Source organism: Malus sylvestris, chromosome 3 (genome assembly GCF_916048215.2).
Source record: "Malus sylvestris chromosome 3, drMalSylv7.2, whole genome shotgun sequence".
NCBI lineage: Eukaryota > Viridiplantae > Streptophyta > Magnoliopsida > Rosales > Rosaceae > Malus > Malus sylvestris.
The window spans coordinates 31,994,101-32,016,638 of NC_062262.1; the positions used below are offsets into that span (position 1 = coordinate 31,994,101).

The following is a 22,538-nucleotide window of genomic DNA, read 5'->3' on the forward strand; positions in this document are numbered from 1 at the left end:
TGAAGCAACATGCTATCTAATATTTACTTTTCCTTTTAGTCCCGATACATTATGCCGTGAAGTTTTTGTTATTGATTTTTCACGTTTGATTTGCGGACTATTCGTTGTATAACTTTCAACACTTTCGAATAAAGGGAACTGGATCCTCTCCTAAGCTCAGGATGGGGATCCTCATGAGCAACCCATTTGAACCGTTCAAATTTGATTTAACGGCTGCAATTATTATAACTTTTAGAGGACCCCCTATTTAAAGTCGTTGGATCAAAATTTAACGACCCAGATAGGCTGCTTGGGAGGATCCCCATCTTGAGCTCAGGAGAGGATCCAGTTCCCGAAGGACCTTTTCCAACAAGAAAAAAGGGCATGTATAGCTAGAGACAGGAGTGGGGTGAAAAAAGAAAAAATAGTTGGGGTCATTTTAAAAAGAAGGCTTAAACTTTCAATTTTTTCAAATTAATATCTCAGGTATTAATAATTGACAATGCAAGCCACTCTTGAATTGCCAACTGGCAACAGCAGTAGAAACACCGTCAACAATGCGAAGCATGTTATTTTTCTTTACGAACAATACAAGCATGCAATTTCCGTTTGGCAAATCGTTAACAGATAACAGTACACTGGAGTGACTTCTTTTTTTTATGGGCCCCGCGGGGGGTAATACTTGAATGACTTAAATTGTTAACTATTTAATATTTTAGGTAGTAATGCGAAAATTTTGAAAGATGGGAGTCCCTTTTTGAAAGTGACCCAACCTTTTTTGGTGTATTACGTAATTAACTGTAATTTGTTTTCCTATGTTTTTTCGGTGTCCTTTTCCAAGGGCAAGTTTTGTTTTTTTTGTTTTTTTTGTTTTTTTCGGTGTCCTTTTCCAAGGGCAAAGTTAGGTAAGTAGAACTTGACTTCTATTCAAGCCCTTGCAGGTCCAACGTACTCCCTCCCATCTTTCTGTTTGCTGTGCCTTTAAAACACTCATCTGATTTTCTTCTTCAGATGCGAAAGTTTGTTAAGCAAATAATGATGAATATATTCCTCCCTCGACTTCTTCTTCTTCATTCTCTTTTGGTGGTTTGCTTTGCAACCTTTGCTTTCGGAGCTACTCGATTGCCACAAGATGAAGGTAAGTCGTACATTTAACCTTAATATATATTTAATTACATGTCAAATTAGGTTGTCACAAGATGCGAATTTAATACCAAATTAGGTTACTCATTATGTGACTTAACTAAATTCCCTCATTCCCTTAGGGTATAATATAAGGGAAACTAATGAAAAAAGCTTGAAAAGTTTTAGTTTTAATAAAAAAATCATGTTATAAGCTTTATTTAATGATTAGTACAAGGCCAATATTAAAGTAGTCCAACTGAAAAATGGCCAAACTATAATAAATTCTTATTTGTCGATTTTACCCCTAACTTTTTTAGGTTGAGTTCCAGATTTTCATCGTTAATGGAGTTCATCGTTGTTTTGCAGACCTTCTTCTTTTTCTTTAAAACAAAAATATAGATCCTCATGCTATTTAATTTATATTTTATATTATTTCGTTGAAATGTGATCATCGTTATTATTCATAGTGTATTCGAGGTACTGTTTTTCAATTTTTCTTCGTTAGTGGAGTTCATCGTTTGTTTCTCCAAAAAATAAATTTGAGATCTGCATGTTATTCAATAATAATGACCGGTCACTATTTCCGAACTGTAAAAATAAATTGTTTCTGAATTTTAAGTAACATTGTTTCTGGAATCTAAGTCATTGTTTCTAGAATCTAAGTTACTGTTTCTGGAATCTAAGTCACTGTTTCTGGATCCAAATGAAATAAACACACTGTTTCTTAAATGTAAGCTAAAAAAGAAATAGTAAAATTCACTGTATTTGGATTCAAAGCAAAATAAGCATCATGTTTCTTAAATATAATCAACTGATGCATGAAAGAAAAGAAACAGTAAAAGGTTAAAACATAGACTGTTTTTGGAATCTAAGTCACTGTTTTTGGAATCTAAGTCACCGTTTCTAAAATTTAAGTCATTGTTTCTAGAATTTAAGTTACTGTTTTTGGATTTTGGTTCTTGTCTTTCCAGATACAGTGTTTATTTGTGCACATAAAAAACAAATATTGTATTTGATTTTTTTTTTCTAGAAACAGTGTTATGTTTTTGGTTTTCCAGAAACAGTTTTATGTTTTGGTTCTTTTTTTTTAGACACTTTTTCGCTGGTTTCTGCTATTAAACTTCTTTGAACTTGCTTTGGCGGCTTTGTTCCGATGAATGCTTCCTTTTTCAACTTTGATTTGGTTGTTTTTGTAATGGGGGAATTCGATTTGATAGGAAGACATAGAGTTATTAGGGCGGTATCATGGTTGGGGTTGGTGAAGAGTCAAGACAATATCGAATCATTTAGGGATATTTACGGAAGTGTAGATTTGTAGCGGATTGGGCTTGTAAGTTTGACCCGTGGACAATAGTTTTGGATGATTTTTTATTAAATTTTGAGTCATTTTGGTTAAATAACATTTTGTGATGGTTTTTGGTTAAATATTTGTTGACTCAAACCCTTTTCATTAAAACTCTCTAAAATATATCGTTGTACTAAAAAAAAAATGGTTCTTCCTTATTAATCACCTTAATTTGTTTCATCCTATAACTTTGTAAACTTATTAATGGATAAAAACCTAAAATAATATATCAGTTTGGATTCATGATTCACATTTCTTGTTTACATATTAATTTTTTTTTCCTATATATGGTGTAACATCTATAGTACTAATTGCACAAATATGTATATTTTGACAATATATATGCTCCATTTTATTCTTTGTAGTGCAAGCTTTAGCTGACATAGCAAAGACACTAGGGAAGACGGGTTGGGATTTCAGTGTAGATCCATGCAGCGGCCAGCTTCCATGGACTAATATATCGAAAGTCGAAGGATTTAAGAGTGCCGTCACCTGTAATTGCTCCTTTGACGACTCCACTGTCTGCCATGTTACCAGCATGTAAACGACTCTCTCTCTCTCTCTGATTATTTTTAAAAGATTACACAAATTATTTGTAAATGATTACCTAAATAAAAAAATCATATAATCATTAGATTAAGAATGCTAATAGATCCACGTCATTGTCCTATTTCTACACCTACAATGTAATTTCACACATCATAAAAAAAATTTAAAAATTAAAGCCGGCATGCTTCCTTAATTGCCGCTACCCTAGCGCCCGCACCAGAATGGTAGAATCTCCTCCCACCTCCCATCAATTACCAAAGGGAGAATGGGGTGGTGTTTGTGGTTGGGGAGGGTGATGAATGATTGGGGACTTGATAGTCGTCGGCCTATCGTGGATGATTTGGGAGGGTGATGAATTTATTTTTATTTTTGTTAGTTTTAGTTTTTCTTTATTCTCTTTTAGTTTGTTTAATTAAAATTATAACAAATATATAAATATGGAATTAAAAGTATTTTGCTAAAAGGATAAATATGTGATTAGCATTTTCATTAAAAAGTTGGTGGGAAAATAAGCAAATGGGATTGTTTTAGTAGCATTCTAGATTAAATGACGGTCAATTTCCTACTTTTTTAAAGCAACTTATATTTTTGTTGTCAAATTAAATTATACACCTTAAAGCATCCCCAAAGGAGATCAAATTTTAAACATAAAATTTAAATTTGAAAGCCTATGTGTCACTTTTATCGTATTTAAAGTTTTGCTCTCTATCAGATATGTCAATTTAAACTATTATTTATTACATTATTTACTGTCAACAATTGTAACGGATTTGAAGTTGTTGTCAAATTTGAAAGCAACCACATTTGCTGCCAATCAACGTCAAGTCACATAAGAATTGACATTTCGGTTGGAAAACATTAATACTGTCTTTTTTTCTTGTTTTATTGTTGATGTGGATTTTTTGACATCTACTTTAGAGATGCTTAGTGATTTCAAACTTATTTAGTGTTTTGCAAGGATAACTTACAAATGAAGATTTTAGGCTTAAATGTCAAATGGTCCATGTGTTTTAACCAATCAATCAATTTAGTTCCTGTGTTTTCAGTTAAGCTAAATTAGTTCATGTGTTTTCAATTAAGGCAAATTAGTTACTTACTGTATATTAAATACGCAAACCAGAGAGTCGATCAGCATCTCTGATCGCCGCTGCTTGGGGACATCTCTTATATTTTGGGAGTCCTGGTGCAAATTTAATGAAAAGGTCATACATATAAAAAAAATGATTTTTTGAACAATATATTCATACAAAATTCAACAATCAATATTTAAACTTAATTGACATCAGCATTTCATTTTTACTAATTGAATAATCTTCAATTTTTAAAAAATTATGATTTAGGGTTCATCCATGAAAAAATGAAGCACGACTAAAAGAGAGATACATAAATACACTTGTGTTTGTGGAAGAAAGTAATACACAAATTTTTAAGAAAAATGAAAGAAAGTAATATACAAGTTTTTTATTGCTAGAAAAAGATGAAAATTAAAATATTAATTATAGGTTCCACTTAATCAATTGCAATATAGATAAACTCATATGTTGAAGATTTTTCATTTCAGTCAAAAACTTTTTTATTGGAAAATTTACACTTATATATAATATGTAGAAAGATTGTCACTCAGTACTACGGTCTAATGATATTCCTCTTCATTTGGAAGTGATAGGTCTTAGGTTCAAATATCATGAATGGCGAATTCGATACCAAATTAGGCTGCCTATTGTGCGACTTAGCTGAACCCCCATCTCCTTAATGTAAAAATATCAATGTACTAAAAAAAAAAAAAAAGATGAAAATCTTTGGGGCCCTAAGAAATTCGGGACTCTATGTCATTGCATTTTTTGCACACTCCTAACGTCGTCTCTGCTGCTGCCTAGGAAGTGACGAAGATAGAAGATGAAGAGACACGAGAGAGATACAAGATGAAGAGTTTCTTTTTCCATTGGTTATCTTTTGCAAGTTTGTGAAAGAGTTTGTAAATCCCAGAAATTTAATAGAGTTCTAGTGGAGTTTCATAGACTCCATATGAATGCATTCAAAATATTAGGGAGAGAAGCCTGATTTTCTATAGCGGAAATATACACTATAAAATCCTTCTAAGCCCATCAAAATTTTTAGGGGGGGTGTGTTTAATTGAGATTTTGAGGGTTTTAAAAATTTATAAATCCATAGGGCTTGATGGAGTTTTAGTTGAGTTTCATACACTCCATGTGAATTCCTTCAATGCCTGATTTCCTAACTTCTAAATTACACTATAAAATTCTTCTGAATCCATTAAAATCCTTAATTTTTTAAAATACTTTAAAATCAATTTTTAAGGAATACACATAGTTTTTTGGACTACTTAAAATCTTAATTGAATACATCCAAACAAACTTCTACAGAAGCAATTCTTAACAAGCTAAGTTTGTTAGGAGTTTTTGCCCTTACACCCCATTTCCCGTATTCGAATTCCCCTTTTGTAATTTAAACGAGTTTAGTGTAGATTATCCTATCACGTTGCCAAAAAAGACAAGTAATTTCAAACGGTTATTCAATTACAACTACTTTCTTTTTCAAATCCATACTAGAAAAAGATTTCTCTGAACCTCTTCTTGTTCATTTGTGCCCGAAATTTTTAGTGTTTTCTAGATTCCTCTATCTAAATTTCCAAAAATATTTTATGAATTAGCAACCGGCTCAATTGGAAGTGTCGCACCCAATTCTATGCTGCTGTTCGATGCAGTTTAAAAAATGCAGAAATAATCTCTGCCACGCACACTTGCAGTGCAGTGGGAAGTGTGTAGAACTCAAACTGCTGCTCTGTACTGTCTGCAGCATCATTCTTCCCTTGGTATTTTGGTGCTTTCTTTTCCTTTTAGTCACAGTAACAGTTCTTTGTTAATTTGTGTTTAAGCAGAATTTTGAAAACTCAGGATTTGCCAGGAACACTCCCACGAGAAATGGTCAGGCTCAAATATCTGCAAGAAATGTAAGAAATTGGAGTCATGCAAATGATCTGTTCTTTCACATCTAAGTTGCCTGTATGTCTGTTTCCAATGAGACAATGGCTAATTTCTTTCATTCTTCTTCAGCGACCTCACCCGGAACTACCTGAATGGTACCATCCCTCCAGAATGGAGCTCCCTTCAACTTGTCAACATGTACTTTCTTTCTCGCTCTGCATCTATGCATATGTTACATTCTCATTGTATTAGGACTTTTTTTTTTTTTTTTTCAGTTTTCTTCAGCCATTTATTTCTTAAGCTATGAAGCTATTCCATGGGCGTTGTTCCTTCTTCATATTTGTGTCCCTTCAGTGGTCATGAGCCATTTGAATCATAAAAACTGAATCTCATTGAGACATATGAGTTGTGTTGCAGCTCCCTCATTGGAAATCGTTTGACAGGTCCTATCCCGGTAGAGTTTGGAAACATCATCACCCTGAAGAGTTTGTGAGTGATGAGTACACATTTTTTATGGATAACCTTATGGATCTTTCAAAATCAATGGATCAATGGAATTGATTTTGTTTTGTGCAGGGACCTCAGTTCCAATTCTCTCTCTGGCGTTCTCCCTGAGGAGCTTGGGAATTTCCCAAACTTGGAAAGAATGTAAGAACTTCTTATTCAAATTTTAATGTGATTAAAATATTTTGGTCTGTTTGGATTTGCTTTTCTGTAGACAGATGCTGTATTTTTCACCAGTAAATCATCCACTTCCTAATTTTTATATCTGTTTTATTGTTAGGATTCTTTCTTCAAACAACTTCACTGGGTTTTTGCCAAAAACATTTGCAAACCTTGCCACATTAAAGGACTTGTAAGCTTCTGTTGTTCTTTTGTTCTTGAAGATTTCCTAAGCACCCAACTTAAATTTTTTCTGAATTCTGCGACTAATTGGTACTATTTCCCTTTTGCAAATCGTTATGCAGTCGGATCGGTGACACTAACTTTTCTGGGCAGATACCTGATTTTATTGAGAAGTGGACAAATCTTGAAAAACTGTTGAGTGTTTACCTTTTGGGTGTCATCTTTTCTGCTACTTGATTCTCGATATCATCACTAATTCAAATGTTATGACGTTAAAACAGTTTGATTCAGGCAAGTGGTTTGATGGGGCCAATTCCTTCCGGCATCTCTCGTTTGACAAGCTTAACTGACTTGTTAGTATATCTCGTATCTGTTTATAAGTACAGAACAATTAGCAGTATAGTAGTTTCTGTTCATAGCTCAATTTTGACATGCAGGAGAATTACTGACTTGAATAATATACCTGAATTAAACTTCCCTCCGCTCGATAATATGACAAACATGAAGACACTGTGAGTTAAGGCTTCGATGAAACACAATTTTTGTCTGTACAAGAAATCTTTTTGCAACCTCAAAGTTTTGGTGTTTCTGTTACAGGATGTTGAGGAGTTGCAATATTGTCGGAGAGCTACCTTCATATCTTGGGCAAATGACTAAATTGAAAGCTTTGTAAGTAGAAACGTCTTTGTCCCTATTTTTACCGTCTTCAGATAAAAAAAGTTCTTCCAGATGTTATTATACTGATTAAGAGATTATTAAAATGACTTAGACGATGTTGGAGGGACTTTATGTTTCTGTATTTATAAGACCATATCCAAACCTTGGGGAAAAAGCTTACAAATTTAAGTCAAAAAATTTTAAGCCATAACTCAGCAATTCTACTCTCCTAAGATCCTAGTTTTGAGGACATGTAAGGACTAAATATATATTAGGCACAAGATTATATTAGTTTAGATCCAAGGCTTAAAATATTTGACAACTTAAAATAACGAATTTAGAAGAGCAAGACTTCATAACCTAGAAATTGTTTTTCTCATCCAATTTTAGCTCAAGATTATTAAATAATGACCTTAGCCTAATTTTGTATTTTCGGTAACTTTTTTGAAAATAAAATTTATATATATTGTCCTAATTTATTTTTATGAACATTTTAATCTAAAAATATTCAAATTCTGATATATAATCATACAAATACATAGCTATTTATAAAGTTTTAAGTGAAATTTAATTTAATTATTTTCTTAAATTATTTTAGACGTTAGATTTAATTTTGGGCCGTCAAATCTTTTTTTTTTTACCATTAGTTTGATGTCATTTGATCACAACCATTAGATTATAAGTAAAAAAATAAAAAAAATTTAAAATATAACAGTTTAGTGGGTCCATAATAGTTTAAGCCAAACTCAAATCCTAGGAGAAATCTAAAAACATATATTTTCTCTCCAGGACTTATTTTAGTCCAATAATTGGAGATGGTTTGGAGAGTTTTAAAGCTTACATTTTAAGTTTTATCCCATGGGTGGGTTGGAGATAGTTTAAAGAGAACAGCTTTTCAGATGGCATTGCCGTCTCGGAGAGCATATCTAAACTGCATCTGCAATTTGTTTGTGCAGAGACCTCAGCTATAATAAGCTGACCGGAGAAATTCCAAGCAGCTACGCCAGTCTAGCAAAGGTGGAATATATGTAAGCAATTTGAATGACCAATCTCGTCTTTATTACACGAAATTCACGCAGACATTCTTCATGGTTTTGTACTTTTGTTACACCCCAGCCTGACAAGCTGGAAGTTTATTTAATAACAATTTGACTTAGACAAAATTCAGGCAGAGGGTTTTGCCACACTGCGGTCTGACGAGCTGGAAGTGTTACTAATCACGCTTACTATAATTAAGGACTCACAGGTTAAACTAGAACAAAACGTTAATAGTCGAGCAAATAACTGACACTAGATGGTCATAATGAAAACTAACAAAGTAAGAAAACTGATTAACCACTACCATTGAACTGACTTGCATATTCATCTTGCTTACCTAGAATCTAGTGAGTATAAGTTGTATAACTCACTAAGCCTGTAAATGTCAGAGACATGCTCAAACATACTAAACTTATAAATACACACACACACAAAATATAATTTACTTATCATCTGAGCACATTTAAGATTTGAGTGACTGTCGGGATAGTCTTGGTCTAATATCACAGATGTTAATCGATGAACTCTTAAAGTGTCCTCAGAGTAGAATGTGGCTCTATTATGGTTTTAGTTAGACCAAGTCGGATTTTGATTCAAATATGGTCATGAAAAGTACTGAAAACAACACCAAAATTGACATGAGATGATATTGGTATAGGTAACAGATAAGTCTCTACCAATCCTCCTTTCAAGTACATACACTGAAACACATTTCCAACATGAAAGTTTTTCATGTTCTGCAAATTGAATTTTTCTATATCTTTAAATCCAGTTAACAGTCACTTTAGAATATACTAGAAAATGTGTCTGCGCTCTGCTGTGGGCGTTGAATGTATTAGTTGCAACAGGTATGAATAGTTTCCACACAAAGCAACTAAAGGAACGTTGTACCTAAGAACCAATGAAGTCAAACTTTGCTTGTTACATATGGATATGCATGCTATAAGAAACATTCATTTGTAGATCGTATTGTGTCATCAATATCATAATTTCAAGTAATCAGCTTACTACATGGAGGAAAAATACAGAAAAGGGAAAGTAGAAAAGTAGAAGACATAATACTTGAGCATCTTGCAGGAATACTAAGTTTCTGAAAAAAATTGCTAAACCATCTTACAAATTCAATCGTTAAACGTTACACTGCGACCCAAAATAAAGATAATGCATATAGTTAGTTTACAAATCAAAACGAAGTGCTATCAAAAGAAAATGTTTAAGATGTTGAAAATACAAAACTGGATTAGGCAACCATATCTTTTATCGGTAACTAAACGAATAATTTAGAATGATACAAACCTGATTCTAGCTCATCTGACTCCTCTCTCATCCTCAGCTCTGTATTTCAAAGGCTGAGTAGCCAACTTTGGAGAAATAGTCAAGTAATCACCATCCGTAGATTGAGAATAACCTACAAAAATTCTATAAAAAAGGGGACAAATTAACATATTTAAAGTATTAAGATGCAAACATTCTTAAGATAAATTAAGCAAAAAAATGAAACTAATCCAATGAAAATACAAAAGGAAAAGGAATTAAAGAAAAGTTACAGTACTTTAAACATTTCAAATTAGTGATTAATCAACCAATTAGTTAGTCTCAATGATCTAACATACCAGGGACATCATATAAAAATTCAAGTAAACCCCGTACACTCTACCACCACTGTTTCTGATTCCCGTCTCCCATTGACTAAAAACATTCCCAAATCACATCAGCCAGCCATACAAAGCCACTGGCCACATCAAATATTCGGCATGATTCAGGTAATCAAATTCTAATAATAGAGTTCAGATAATGAAGGGGTGTGATATCCACACACCATTTTTTACTTCTCACACATCCCTCTAATTTTCGGCCGTCGGATCAGATGAATTGAAGAAGATCAACGAACAGAAATTAACAAAGGGTGCGTGAGAAGTAAAATGGGGTGTGTGGATAGCACATCCCATAATGAAATGCAAAGAACACGGTACATATAGTAAAATTCAAGAACATGATTAAGAGGATTTGAACTATATTGTGTTGAAAACTTACCGAAGAGCGATGGTTCCAGGGCAACAGCGGTCAGGCTAACATGGATTTAATATGAAAAGACTTTCCTTCTCAGTCAAGTGTACCTAATTAGGTAGAGTGAACAAAAATTTTATACAAAACTGAAAAATTAGCAATTTGCAAAATATTTTGTCATGGCATACAGTTTTCAAAAAAGAAATCTTCAGCAAAAAATATGACAGAGGCAATAGTAAATTTGTTAGTCATAATATATCTCAACAGTTAACTCCTAAAAGTAATAAGAAAAGAAAAAGCACTAAACTGACATGGCAGAAAAGTTAAATTGATCTTTTAGCTTACATCCAGAACATTTGCTTGAGTTAGTTCTCATATTTTCCCCTTTTAATCTAACAACATATATGAAATCGAAGAGAGAGGATGAGAAATTTTTACCTCTGGGTGTGTCGACTTCAAGATCGGAGGTTTGGCCTTTGGATCCGCTCGTGTGTAGCCTGAATCTCGCGAGATTTTGGCTCACTTTTCTGAGACGGTGGTGCAGGCGACGGTCTTGGGGCTCTCCTCTCGACGAATCCGGAGGCGGAGCATGGAGCTATAAGGGTTCGCGGCTGGTGAGATTGAGAATGGCGAGAGAGGGAATCGGCCGGGAATTTGAGGGAAATTACAGAGTGAGAAAAGGGAGGGATGGGGAGATTTGATGGATGGTTACAGAGAGAGTCGGGTGAGAAAAAGAGGGAATGAAAAGGGGATGGAAATAGACGGAAAATTAGTCGAAGCAGAGCAATCCACGATGATTGACGCGAGGGCGCCCTTCCACTGTGCAAAGCGGTGGCTAAAGTATTTATTTGTACAATGCAATTTCTTCTTTTTGGTTTTTTTTTTTTTTGTTTTTTGTTTTTGGTAAGTGGGATCCAAAAGGAACGTCAACAAGGCGCTTCTATTAAAAAAACACAATTTTACAAACCAAACAAAGACTCAATTATTTCTAAAAACAAAGAAAACACAGAAAATGAGCCCAACAACAGTGAAGCCCAAACAAAAACAAATTTCTCAAAACCATCCACCGTAGACTAAAGTAATTTTTATCAGCAGCATAGAAAGATTTTGTTAAAACCTCTTTTTTTTTTCTTTTTTTTTTTTAACTTATACACCTTTCTGGTAATTCATAATTTCATTGAATATTAAATCTATATTATACCCCTTGGATGTGTCTTTTAGATGCAAATACTGATATAATGCACTCAAAGTTGGCAAATCAAATTTTCAAACCTTACTCGTGAAATTCATAAGGATAAACACTACATTGTTGACTAAATTTTTTCTATATTCATTATGTCTAGATTCTTAACTGGAAACTTGTTGACTGGACCCCTGCCTGCTTGGCCGAAAGTCAACGTGTAAGCTTCTCTTCCAAATGCTACTCTTTTTACTTAGTATGGAATTTTATGCTGACCGGACCCATGCCTGCTTGGGGGATGGGCAATGTGTAAGCTTCGCTTTCAAATGCTTCTCTCTGATTACTTAGTAAGGTATTTACGACGTCTACAGTTAGAAATTTATGCTATCTATTACTAGAATTGATATAAAACTATGATATAAAAAAAGGGCGGTCAATCCATCTTTTTTCCTACTCTTTTATTACTTAGTAAGCTATTTCTATTCGCATATAAAATCTGTAAATTAGTTTACATCGTAGCCGTTTTTGCGCAGTGATCTTTCATTCAACAACTTCACCATAGGGAACACAAGTTGTCTACTAAATGGCGGCTTGTAAGAATTTCTCCATTAGCTTGAGTTTTGTTCGTTTATGTCCGGTGGAGCAAGCTTAACTTTTCAACTTGTGATTCTACAGGAACTTGTTTGACAGCTCTTCAAAGGGAAATAGTTCGTAAGTTTCAAATTAATCCTCGAAAAAGCATTCATCTATAAATTTAATCGGCATTCCAACTGTGTATTTCTTAATTTTTTGTTTTGTAACTTATTTACATTTATGATGTTATCTTGCTGACCTTTTTTTATGGACCCTGCATTATTCTATGAGCAGAGGAGTTTCATGTTCCACAGCTGCAAAATGTCCAAAAAGTAAGTTGGGATCCTACATGTTGCTGTAAGATATATTTGTTCTCATTTTCTTTTGTTTGGGGGAGTGGGAGATCACTTTTAAGGCCATAATCTGTTATTTTTATCTTATGACCCACAACCACAAGCAGCTTTGCATTCATTCATCGTTCTTCCGAACATTCCCATGGAAAAGGAAACTAAATGTTGCCGTTCTTTTGTGTTCAGAAGTTGCTTCAGTGGCTGCTAATCTGTTTTTCCTTCTTTTTTTTTTTTTTTTTTTTTTTTTTTTGTGTAGCTTGGTACTCCTCCTTTCATATTAATTGTGGTGGTAAAGAAGTAACCATTGAAAATACAACATATGAGGATGACACATTTTCAGTTGGACCTTCATCATTTTACCAGAGCAGAACAAATTGGGCATTCAGCAGCACCGGTTACTTCCCTGATGATAACCGCGCTACGGACAACTTTATATGGACTAATGAAACTAGACTCTATATGGCCAATCCTCAACTGTACATGAACGCACGGCTTTCTCCCATCTCTCTAACTTACTTTGGGTTTTGTCTGCAAAACAGAAAATACACCGTAAGCCTCCATTTTGCAGAGCTAATGTTTAGAAGTGGAAACACATATAAAAGCCTGGGAAGGCGGGTATTTGATATTTACATTCAGGTAGAAAGCTACACTATCATTGTATTTTGATTGTTTAATTTTGGTCAGTTCAAATTTTTACTTTGACAATTATGAAATGTTAGGTAACTAAATTAGTAACGTTGCAGGATATACAAGTACTGCCGGATTTCAATATTATGGATTACGCTAGTGTGTTTGGTAATGTAGTTAGCTTTACCGCTGATGTAACTAACCATACCTTGAAGATCCGTCTCTATTGGGCTGGCAAAGGGACGACAGGCATCCCTGTTAGAGGAGTCTATGGACCTCTTATATCAGCTATTTCGGTGGAACCTGCAGGTAAGCTTACACCACTCTGAGCTTCTTACTGCTATTTGTCCACCGCTGGGAGTTTTCAGTGCATCAAATATCACTTTAGGCATTAATATTTCAACACAATTTAAGAGATCCGAATCTAGTTAGTTATCATTTGATACTACGGTCTAGTGATATTCCTCTTAACATGTAAGTGTTAGAATCTCAGAGACTATGATCTCTGTGGTAAGGAATGAATCGAAGATGGTGAAGAAGATTTCTGTAAAAATCTCAGAGAGCTGCAAGGAGAAGAGTTTCGCGGAAAAGTGCTTTCATTCATTCACACCTCACACAACACGTGCAAGAGGTATATTACCGTTGGAGAAAGAGAGATTCTCTCTCTAAGATACAAAACTCAAATCCAGCCATTCATGCAATCTACCATATAAGATAGTTACACGTGTCTACACAAGTCACTAACTCTAAGATTACATCTTAGCTGTCCAAATTGGAATGTAATCCAATGGCTCACATTTAAGCATGTACACTAAAACTAAATACAAGTTCATTCAGTTAAAACACTTATATTTCAACACTCCCTTCCAAGTGTTTAGCTGAGATTACTCCAAGTTTTCTTCTCAGGTATTCAAACCGATCCTTGGCCAATGCCTTGGTAAAAATGTCTGCAGTTTGCTCTTCAGTTTTGCAATACAGTAAATTGATCTCTCCATCTTGCAAAGCATCTCGGATGAAATGAAATCTCCTGTTTATATGCCTTGTCTTATGATGATGCACATGATTCTTGGTTATGGCTATAGCTGAGGTATTGTCACATAAAATTGGTGTAGCATCAGCCTGTTCTTCACCAAAATTTGAGAGAACAAATCTTAGCCACATTGCTTGTGTAGTGGCTTCTGCTGCACTAACATATTTAGCCTCTGCAGTGGATAGTGCAACACTGCTTTGCTTGACTGATGCCCAAGAAAATACACTTGATCCAAGGTTAAATGCATATCCAGATGTGCTTTTCATGTCATCCTCACTCCCTGACCAATCACTATTACAATAGCCAATGAGCATTGCTTGTTTCCCTTTCTCATATGCTATACCATAATCAAGTGTGCCTTGAATGTACCTAAGCACTCTCTTGGCAGTTCCCATATGTTTTCTGGTAGGACCATGCATAAATCTAGCTAACAAACTTGCTGCAAACATGATGTTTGGCCTTGTAGCGGTTAAATATAGCAAACTTCCAACTATCTGCCTATATAAGCTTTCATCAGCTTGATCACTTCCATCTGACTTAGATAGCTTTTCATTCACTGCAAGAGGAGTAGCAACTGATTTGCAATCTTTGAGACCGAATTTATCCAATAGTAGCTTTGCATATTTCTTCTGGTGCAAGAAAATGCAAGTGTCAGTTTGTTTCACACCTAAACCCAAGAAGTGGTGCAGCATAGAGAGATCAGTCATTTCATACTGTTTCATCATCTCAGTTTTAAACTTCATCATTAACTCTTAGGAACTTCCAGTGTATATGATATCATTCACATACAAAAAAACAATGAGTATTCCACTTTTTGCAATCTTTACATATAGTGTTGTTTCACTAGGACTCCTTTGAAAACCGGCTTTAGTGAAGTAAGAGTTGATATGTTCATACCAAGCTCTTAGAGCTTGTTTAAGACCATATAATGCCTTCTTGAGTCTATAAACTCCATCTTCCTTGTTCTTGATCACAAATCCAGGAGGTTGATCAACATACACTTCTTCATGCAATACTCCATTAAAAAAAATGTTGATTTCACATCCAATTGGAACAATTTCCACCCTTTCTGTGCAGCTAATGCAACCAATGTTCTGATTGTATCAAGCCTAGCAACTGGTGAAAAAAGTCTCATTGAAATCTATTCCAGGCTTTTGAGAGTATCCTTTTGCAACCAATCTAGCTTTGTTTTTCGAAACCAAGCCATCAAGGTTTAACTTGGTTTTGTAAACCCATTTAACACCAATTACTGGTTTATCAGATGGTCTACTAACCAACTCTCAAGTATTGTTCTTTTCTATCATTGCAATTTCACTCTCCATTACTTTCTGCCATGCTTCATCCTTAGCAGCTTCTTCAAAGGTTTCAGGTTCAATAATGCACAGATTGCATCTTTCATACACTTCTGCAATGCTTTTATATTTCAATGGAGTATGATCGAAATCATGTGGACCTGAACTTTCACTTTGTCCTGTAGTACCATTTCTGACTTATGTTTCATCAATGCTTCTTGGTGCCTCACCATCCATTTCTGACATCTCAGCTCGAGTTAAGCTTGATTCATCAGTCTTCTTTTCTTTCTCAGTAGACATCTCAGTGACTGGAACTGAAATGCTACACTCCTTCTGTGTACTCCAATCCTAACTTGCTTCCTCATTGAATACTACATCTCTGGATATAATCACCTTTCCAGATTCAATGTTATACAACTTGTAACCTTTCTCACAACTTTCATACCCCAGAAACACACACCTTGTGCTAGACAAGTCAAGCTTCTGTCTCTATTGTTCTGGAACATGTGCATAGCATAGAGAACCAAACATCCTTAAATGTTTAATTCCTGGCTTTCTTCTACTATAGGTTTCAAATGGAGTTTTCTTGTCCAAAGCCTTAGTTGGACACCTATTTAGGACATATACTGCAGTGTTAACTGCTTCAGCCCAAAACTCCAATGGTAGCTTTTTTTCAAACATCATACACTTTTCCATCTCCACAATGGTCATGTTTTTCCTTTCAGCCACTCCATTTTGCTGTGGTGAGTATGCCACAGTAAGTTGCATTTCCATTCCCATTTCTTCACAGAACCTGTTGAACTCAATGGATGTATACTCTCCTTCTCTGTCACTTCTCAATTTCTTCAACTTATACCCACTTTACAGTTCAACAGTAACCTTAAACTTCTTAAAGACATTGAACATCTCATATTTGTATCTCAAAAAGTAAACCTAACAGTCCGAGTACAATCATCTATAAAAGTGAGGAAGTACCTATTTCCAGCCTTTGTAACAGTTTGCATTGGTCCACAAATATCAGTGTGTACCAATTCCAGTGGAATAGTGGCCTACTTGTTATCTTTCTTGGAAAGGAATCTCTGCGATGTTTCCCAAGAATGCACCCCTCACACACTTCATTTATGTTCTTAATTTTTGGCAATCCAAGTACCATTTCTTTCTCCTGTAGCAACTTCAAACTATTGACATTCAGATGCCCCATTCCTCTATGCCAGATCAAAGTTGACTTACTCACACTTACTCTTAATGCCAAATGCAAATATGTTTGAAGTTTCAAAGGAAAACTTCTGTTTCCTCTCATTGGCACCTTAGCAACCAAATTAGAGAGAGAGAGCAATCATCATAAATTTCAACCTTATTATCTCCAAAGATTAGAAAGTAACCATGATTCATCATCTGCCCTACACTTAGTAGATTCTCTTTAAGACCTGAGACAAGCATTACTTCTTTGATATACCTCATTCCCATCTTAGTGTCCACTACCAAACTTCCTTTTCCAATAACACTAACTAATTGTCCAGTTCCCATTTCTACTTTTACAGTTATGCTTCTGATTGTCAATATCAACTAGCACATAATTTAGTTGTTGAACACCTTGAGCATCTTTCTTATTATTGCATTCCCTTGCAATATGACCAATTTTCCCACAACAATGACACTTAGGTTTGCCTTTAAGAAAACATTCTCCATAATGGTACTTATCACAGTGCCTGCAAGGGTTTCTACCACCTTCTACAGCTGTAATTTGCTTCCCAGATTGATAAGTAGGCTTTTGATCCCATTTTTTAAATTTTGGTTTCCAATTCTTCTAGTATCGATTGCCTTGATTTCCAGAAGAATTAATAGGTTTGGGATTCACACTTAGACTTGCAAATGCTTTCTCAGTCTTGTTATGATTATGTCTCTCCAATCTCTGTGCAAAACTTTTCAATGAAGCACTACCTCTTGAACCTCAATCACATCTATATCCCTTGAGTGTTCAATCACAGAGCATATAGAATCATACGCAGAGGGTAAACTAATCAACATTTTCTGCACAATTCTCTCTCTAGACAATTCCTCTCCATAACTTCTCATTTGATTTATTAGATCAAACAACTTTGTAAGATAAACAGACAATGACTCATCATCTCTCATTCTGGTATATTCAAATTCTCTACTAAGACCTTGTAATTTAACACCCCTAACCTGTTTGTCGCCATGAAATTCTTGCATCAGGATATCCCAAGCTCCCTTAGAAATTTCTTCGTGAGAGATCCAAGGGAAGATCTCATCGGAAACTGCTCCCTGAATCAGCCCCAACGCCTTGACATCTTTCATGAGCTTCTCCGTGAGAGTTACAGCATCACTCGATTCCTCATTCTTCTTCTTCTTTGCATCAGATTCATCAGCTCCCTTCGAATCTGAGCACCCTATTCCCTTTTCAACGAACTCCCATAATCCATGAGATTTGAAAATAGCCTTCATCCTTATGCTCCAGAACTCATAATTCTCGTCGGTGAAGATCGGCACTCTCAACTCACCACCTCCAGATCCTACCATGTTAGACATAGATCTCGCAACCAATTTCTTCATATTTTAAATTGTTCCTTCATAGATTCAATCATCCAGTGTTAAGCAACCAAACCTGGCTCTGAGGCCATGTTAGAATCTCAGAGACTATAATCTTTGTGGTAAGGAATGAATCAAAGATGGTGAAGAAGATTTTTGTAAAAATCTCAAAGAGTTGCAGAGAGAAGAGTTTCACTGAAAAGTGCTTTCATTCATTCACACCTCACACAACATGTGCAAGAGTTATATTACCGTTAGAGAGAGAGAGATTCTCTCTCTAAGATACAAGACTCAAATCCAGTCATTCATGCAATCTACCCTATAAGATAGTTACATGTGTCAACACAAGTCACTAACTCTAAGATTACATCTTAGCTGTCCAATTGGAATGTAATCCAATGGCTCACATTTAAACCTGTACACTAAAACTAAATACAAGTTCATTCAGCTAAAACACTTATATTTCAACAGTAAGTGAGGTTTTAGGTACGAATCTGACGAATTTGCGACCGATTTATTGCCCACCCCTGTAGATATATCATTGTATAAGAAAAAGGTAAATAAATTAAAAAAGAGAAATCCAACTCTAGTTTAGCAGGGTTCTTCCTTTCTTCTTCTGTTTCTTTTCCTTGTTTGAGTCAATTGTTTGAAGGAATCTTCTCTGTTCAACTTTTCTATCACAAAAATGCAAACAAAATTCTAACTTGAGGGTATTTTAAATAGTTACAGAAACTTATCCTTTTCACTGAAGGAGCCATAAAATATGGCAGCAGAATTATGTTATTTACGATCCACTTGTGTTTGGGTTCTGCCAAATAGTTGAATTTTTGTTTTTTTGTGCATTGGGTAGCTGGTTGGATAATGCACTTTCTTATCTATACATTTACATTTACTATCTTACAAAGAAGGTCTTCTTTTTGCAGTCGATAATAGCTCAACAAAAACTGGAAGTAGCATATCACCTGGTGTAAATGGCGTATCTGTAGGTGCAGTGGTTGGAATTGTGGCCGGAGGAATCTTTATTATATTAGTGATACTTTGTATTCTTTGGAGGAGAGGCTCCCTAGGACAACAAAAGACATTGGAGGATGGTATTTGCAATGTTCTTATACTTGTCTCTTCTTTTTAGTAAATTAGGAAACAAAAAACACCCTAAAGCTGTATAAGTTATATGAAAAAGCAATGGAGGTTAAAAAAAAACTCCACTATTCACTTGACATCTATTCTTAGTTGCAAGGTTCTTTTTGGAGCCTTCATTACAAGACAAGTGAGCAATAGTCATGCTCTAGGTGTGACTGTTGTTTGGTGAGAACGACGTTGTCAATGAGAAATGTCGACAAAAAATTCAAAAATATATATTTTAATGCATTCGTCACCACAATGTAACTATTACCTCTTTTTGGATTTTTATTACCATTTTCACATTGACAACATCATTGTCACTCCAACAACAGTCACACATATAGCGTGATTATAGCTCACTCATCTTGTTGTGCTTCTCCCAGTGCAAAGTAAGAAGGGTGTTTTTCGAAAGTATAGAATTTGAAGCGGTTTTGTCTAAAATGCAAGTCTATCAAGGGCTTGTACGTGAAAAGCCCTCTTCTTTTTCTTTTTTACATAACTAAGAAGGATATTTATGTTATTTTGTACGATTTTTCATGCATATTTAAGTGCACACTCTAAGACGATAATTGTTTAGGTATTGATTTTTCTAACACCTTGATGCTCCTACTATATGTTTATGTTGAAACTCATGATGCTCCTCCTACAGTATGTGTTTATGTTGAAACTCATGATGCTCCTACAGTATATGTTTATATTGAAACTCATGATGCAAGTGTGCAGCGAATAGCTTTACTTGTTAAATTCTAGGTCTTGAATCAGTCACGGTGCTCACGGAACATTAAGAACAAGAAATGCTATCATTCTGAAAGTTCTTTTAGACACAATTTCTTATGTGAGTTTACTTCTTACACAGATTTAAAGGGTGTGGACCTGCAAACTGGTAAGTTTACATTCAAGCAACTCAAAGCTGCCACAACCAACTTTGACAAAGCAAATAAGATTGGCGAAGGTGGTTTTGGTTCCGTTTATAAGGTATTCTTCTGAACCAATAATTTCCATGTATATATTTGTTTCATATTTTCTAATTTGATTAATAGTAGTCATCCTAATTAAAGTTAATTTCTCAAACGCAGGGCATTCTAGCAGATGGCACCATGATTGCTGTTAAGCAGCTTTCTTCCAAATCAAAGCAAGGGAATCGTGAATTTGTGAATGAGATAGGCATGATTTCTGCTCTGCAACACCCTCATCTTGTTAGCCTCTACGGATGTTGTATTGAAGGAAATCAACTATTGCTTGTCTACGAGTACATGGAAAATAATAGTGTTGCCCATGCTTTGTTTGGTAACTATCGCTTTTGTGTGCCTACAGTTCATTTGGTTCATGCAGATGGGTATAATAAATCTTATGCACACAAATTATACATGTTATTAGTTATGGCTAATTTGGATTAATTTGAAAAACTGAAGGGGCAGGAGAAAGTCGTTTGAAGTTGGATTGGCCAACAAGGCACAAGATATGCGTTGGTATAGCGAGAGGTTTGGCTTACCTCCATGAGGAATCAAGATTGAAGGTCGTTCATAGAGATATAAAGGCAACTAATGTGTTGCTTGATAAAAATCTAAACCCAAAAATATCTGACTTTGGATTAGCCAAACTTGATGAAGAAGATAATACACACATTAGCACCCGTATTGCCGGAACTTTGTAAGTGCCTATGTTTTTACTTTGTTTACTTTTGTTTTGATTCTTTCGTCCCTAACCAAACGGAAAGTTTTCTACCTTACGAAAATTTCAACTTAACCAAGATCTTTGATGTTAAATAAACTTCAAGGCCAGATTTGTCATATAGCTATTGTATTGTTGTTAAACTTTCGATTAAGATATAAAAACTCTGCTTTCTAAAGCTTGGTATTATTTTAGAATTCTTTAAGCTAAATATGGGGGAAATGATTTCATGATTTTGCAGTGGCTATATGGCACCTGAATATGCAATGCGGGGTTATTTGACTGATAAAGCAGATGTTTATAGTTTTGGAATTCTTGTATTGGAGATTGTTAGTGGGAGGAACAACACAAGTTACCGAACAAAAGCAGAATGCTTTTATCTTCTTGATTGGGTAACTTGAATCTAACTGCATCCTAATTTAACTTCAAATTTTGTTGATGCTGTTAACCCTAGATAGAAATCGACTTATATTCCGTGGGTAAAACCTTTCAAGCCCTTTTCATTAGTTTTCTTAAAGTTTTAATGATTATCCAAAATCAAGTCATCATGCTATTGCTTCATTTGCTATTTATTTTGTCCATAACACCAAAAAAAAGTTATTAGTGTCCTTTACTATATATAGCTTATATATGTCAAAGTTCTCGAATCAATAAAGGTTCTTTCATGTTTCTAGGCAACTCTTCTTAAAGCGCAAGGGAATTTGTTGGATCTAGTGGATCCACGGTTGGGTTCAAACTTCAACAAAAAAGAGATGATGGTTACAATCAACGTGGCTCTCCTTTGCTCTAGTGTCACTTCAGCAGTTAGGCCTACTATGTCTTCAGTTGTGAGCATGCTTGAAGGCAGGGTTGCTGTTCAGGAGCTAGTCTCAGATCCAAATCCCTCAAGTAATGAGATCGATGCGATGAGGAACCATTTTCAATCCTATTTAGAAGGGAGTGCAGGTGAGAGCCAGATACAAACCGAGTCAATTGAAGAGGCAAGGACTATTTCATATGCGTCTGGTCATGATCTTTATCCAATCAGTCCTGATTCGAACTACTGAGAGAACGTAAATAAGAGAAATTGGGAAACTGTTTGATTGATGATTATCAACATATTATTTTTGAAAGAAGGATAGTTATTTTTTGTTAAGAGTTTATAAATATTGGTGAAACAAGAATTAAAGAAGTTTCCAGCATAATAATTGTTAAGTGTGAAATCAACAGTTTCCATGAACTTGTCTTTTTAGTTCTTGTAATTTTGATAAAACTGATTTTCTTATTTTATAACTGCAATATTGGATCAACGTGCTTTAGCATAGAAACTGAAATATTTAGTCATTGTGTCCATGATAAGATTGCATTACAACGACATAATTTAAAACTAAACTCTTGTCACACGCGTATTTAACTCTTTGTAATTTTACTTGTCAGCTAAACTTTGTCATCGCTGATAATTGAATGTTTTCGTGCTCAAACAAAAGTGAGCTACAAAACAATGTGGTTTGGTACTTGTTAGGCAATATCAGTATGTCTTTGGAAGGCACGAGGTAGTAGATTTAGATAGTTAAAGGTAAAGGAGATGAGATGAAGTCACCTTGGCTAGCTTTTCTCGAGCTCCAATGATCAAAATGGAACTAAAAACTTTTTGTACAACTTTACGACTCTTC

General features: G+C 34.9%; 1 protein-coding gene and 1 long non-coding RNA gene across 8 annotated transcripts; one reads left to right on the forward strand and one right to left on the reverse strand.

Moving 5' to 3' along the window:
• Positions 1-925: 925 nt before the first annotated feature.
• On the forward strand, positions 926-22,175 carry LOC126615554 (probable leucine-rich repeat receptor-like serine/threonine-protein kinase At3g14840). Of its 3 annotated transcripts, none has more exons than XM_050283389.1 (24): positions 926-1,117; positions 2,815-2,989; positions 5,898-5,969; positions 6,073-6,141; positions 6,361-6,432; positions 6,520-6,591; positions 6,728-6,799; positions 6,912-6,983; positions 7,071-7,142; positions 7,227-7,301; positions 7,387-7,458; positions 8,403-8,474; positions 11,835-11,891; positions 12,205-12,264; positions 12,347-12,382; positions 12,539-12,576; positions 12,851-13,230; positions 13,338-13,530; positions 19,017-19,184; positions 20,072-20,190; positions 20,292-20,379; positions 20,628-20,865; positions 21,128-21,278; positions 21,561-22,175. In XM_050283389.1, exons 1-24 carry the CDS (start codon positions 991-993, stop codon positions 21,930-21,932), a joined length of 2,922 nt encoding a protein of 973 aa, XP_050139346.1. In that variant the 5' UTR covers positions 926-990; the 3' UTR covers positions 21,933-22,175. The 3 variants fall into 3 exon arrangements, with proteins under 3 accessions (XP_050139346.1, XP_050139347.1, XP_050139345.1); XM_050283388.1 differs by having other exon boundaries at positions 927-1,117; positions 20,292-20,502; XM_050283390.1 differs by lacking the exon at positions 21,128-21,278 and having other exon boundaries at positions 20,292-20,502; positions 21,561-21,736.
• Positions 8,829-11,805, reverse strand: LOC126615572 (uncharacterized). Of its 5 annotated transcripts, XR_007620839.1 has the most exons (5): positions 10,930-11,805; positions 10,519-10,601; positions 10,098-10,216; positions 9,781-9,892; positions 8,829-9,375 (listed from the first exon to the last, which is right to left on the reverse strand). It is a non-coding gene; the product is annotated as an uncharacterized LOC126615572 (long non-coding RNA). The 5 variants fall into 5 exon arrangements; XR_007620837.1 differs by lacking the exon at positions 8,829-9,375 and having other exon boundaries at positions 9,558-9,903; positions 10,930-11,803; XR_007620836.1 differs by lacking the exon at positions 8,829-9,375 and having other exon boundaries at positions 9,558-9,892; positions 10,930-11,802.
• Positions 22,176-22,538: the final 363 nt, after the last annotated feature.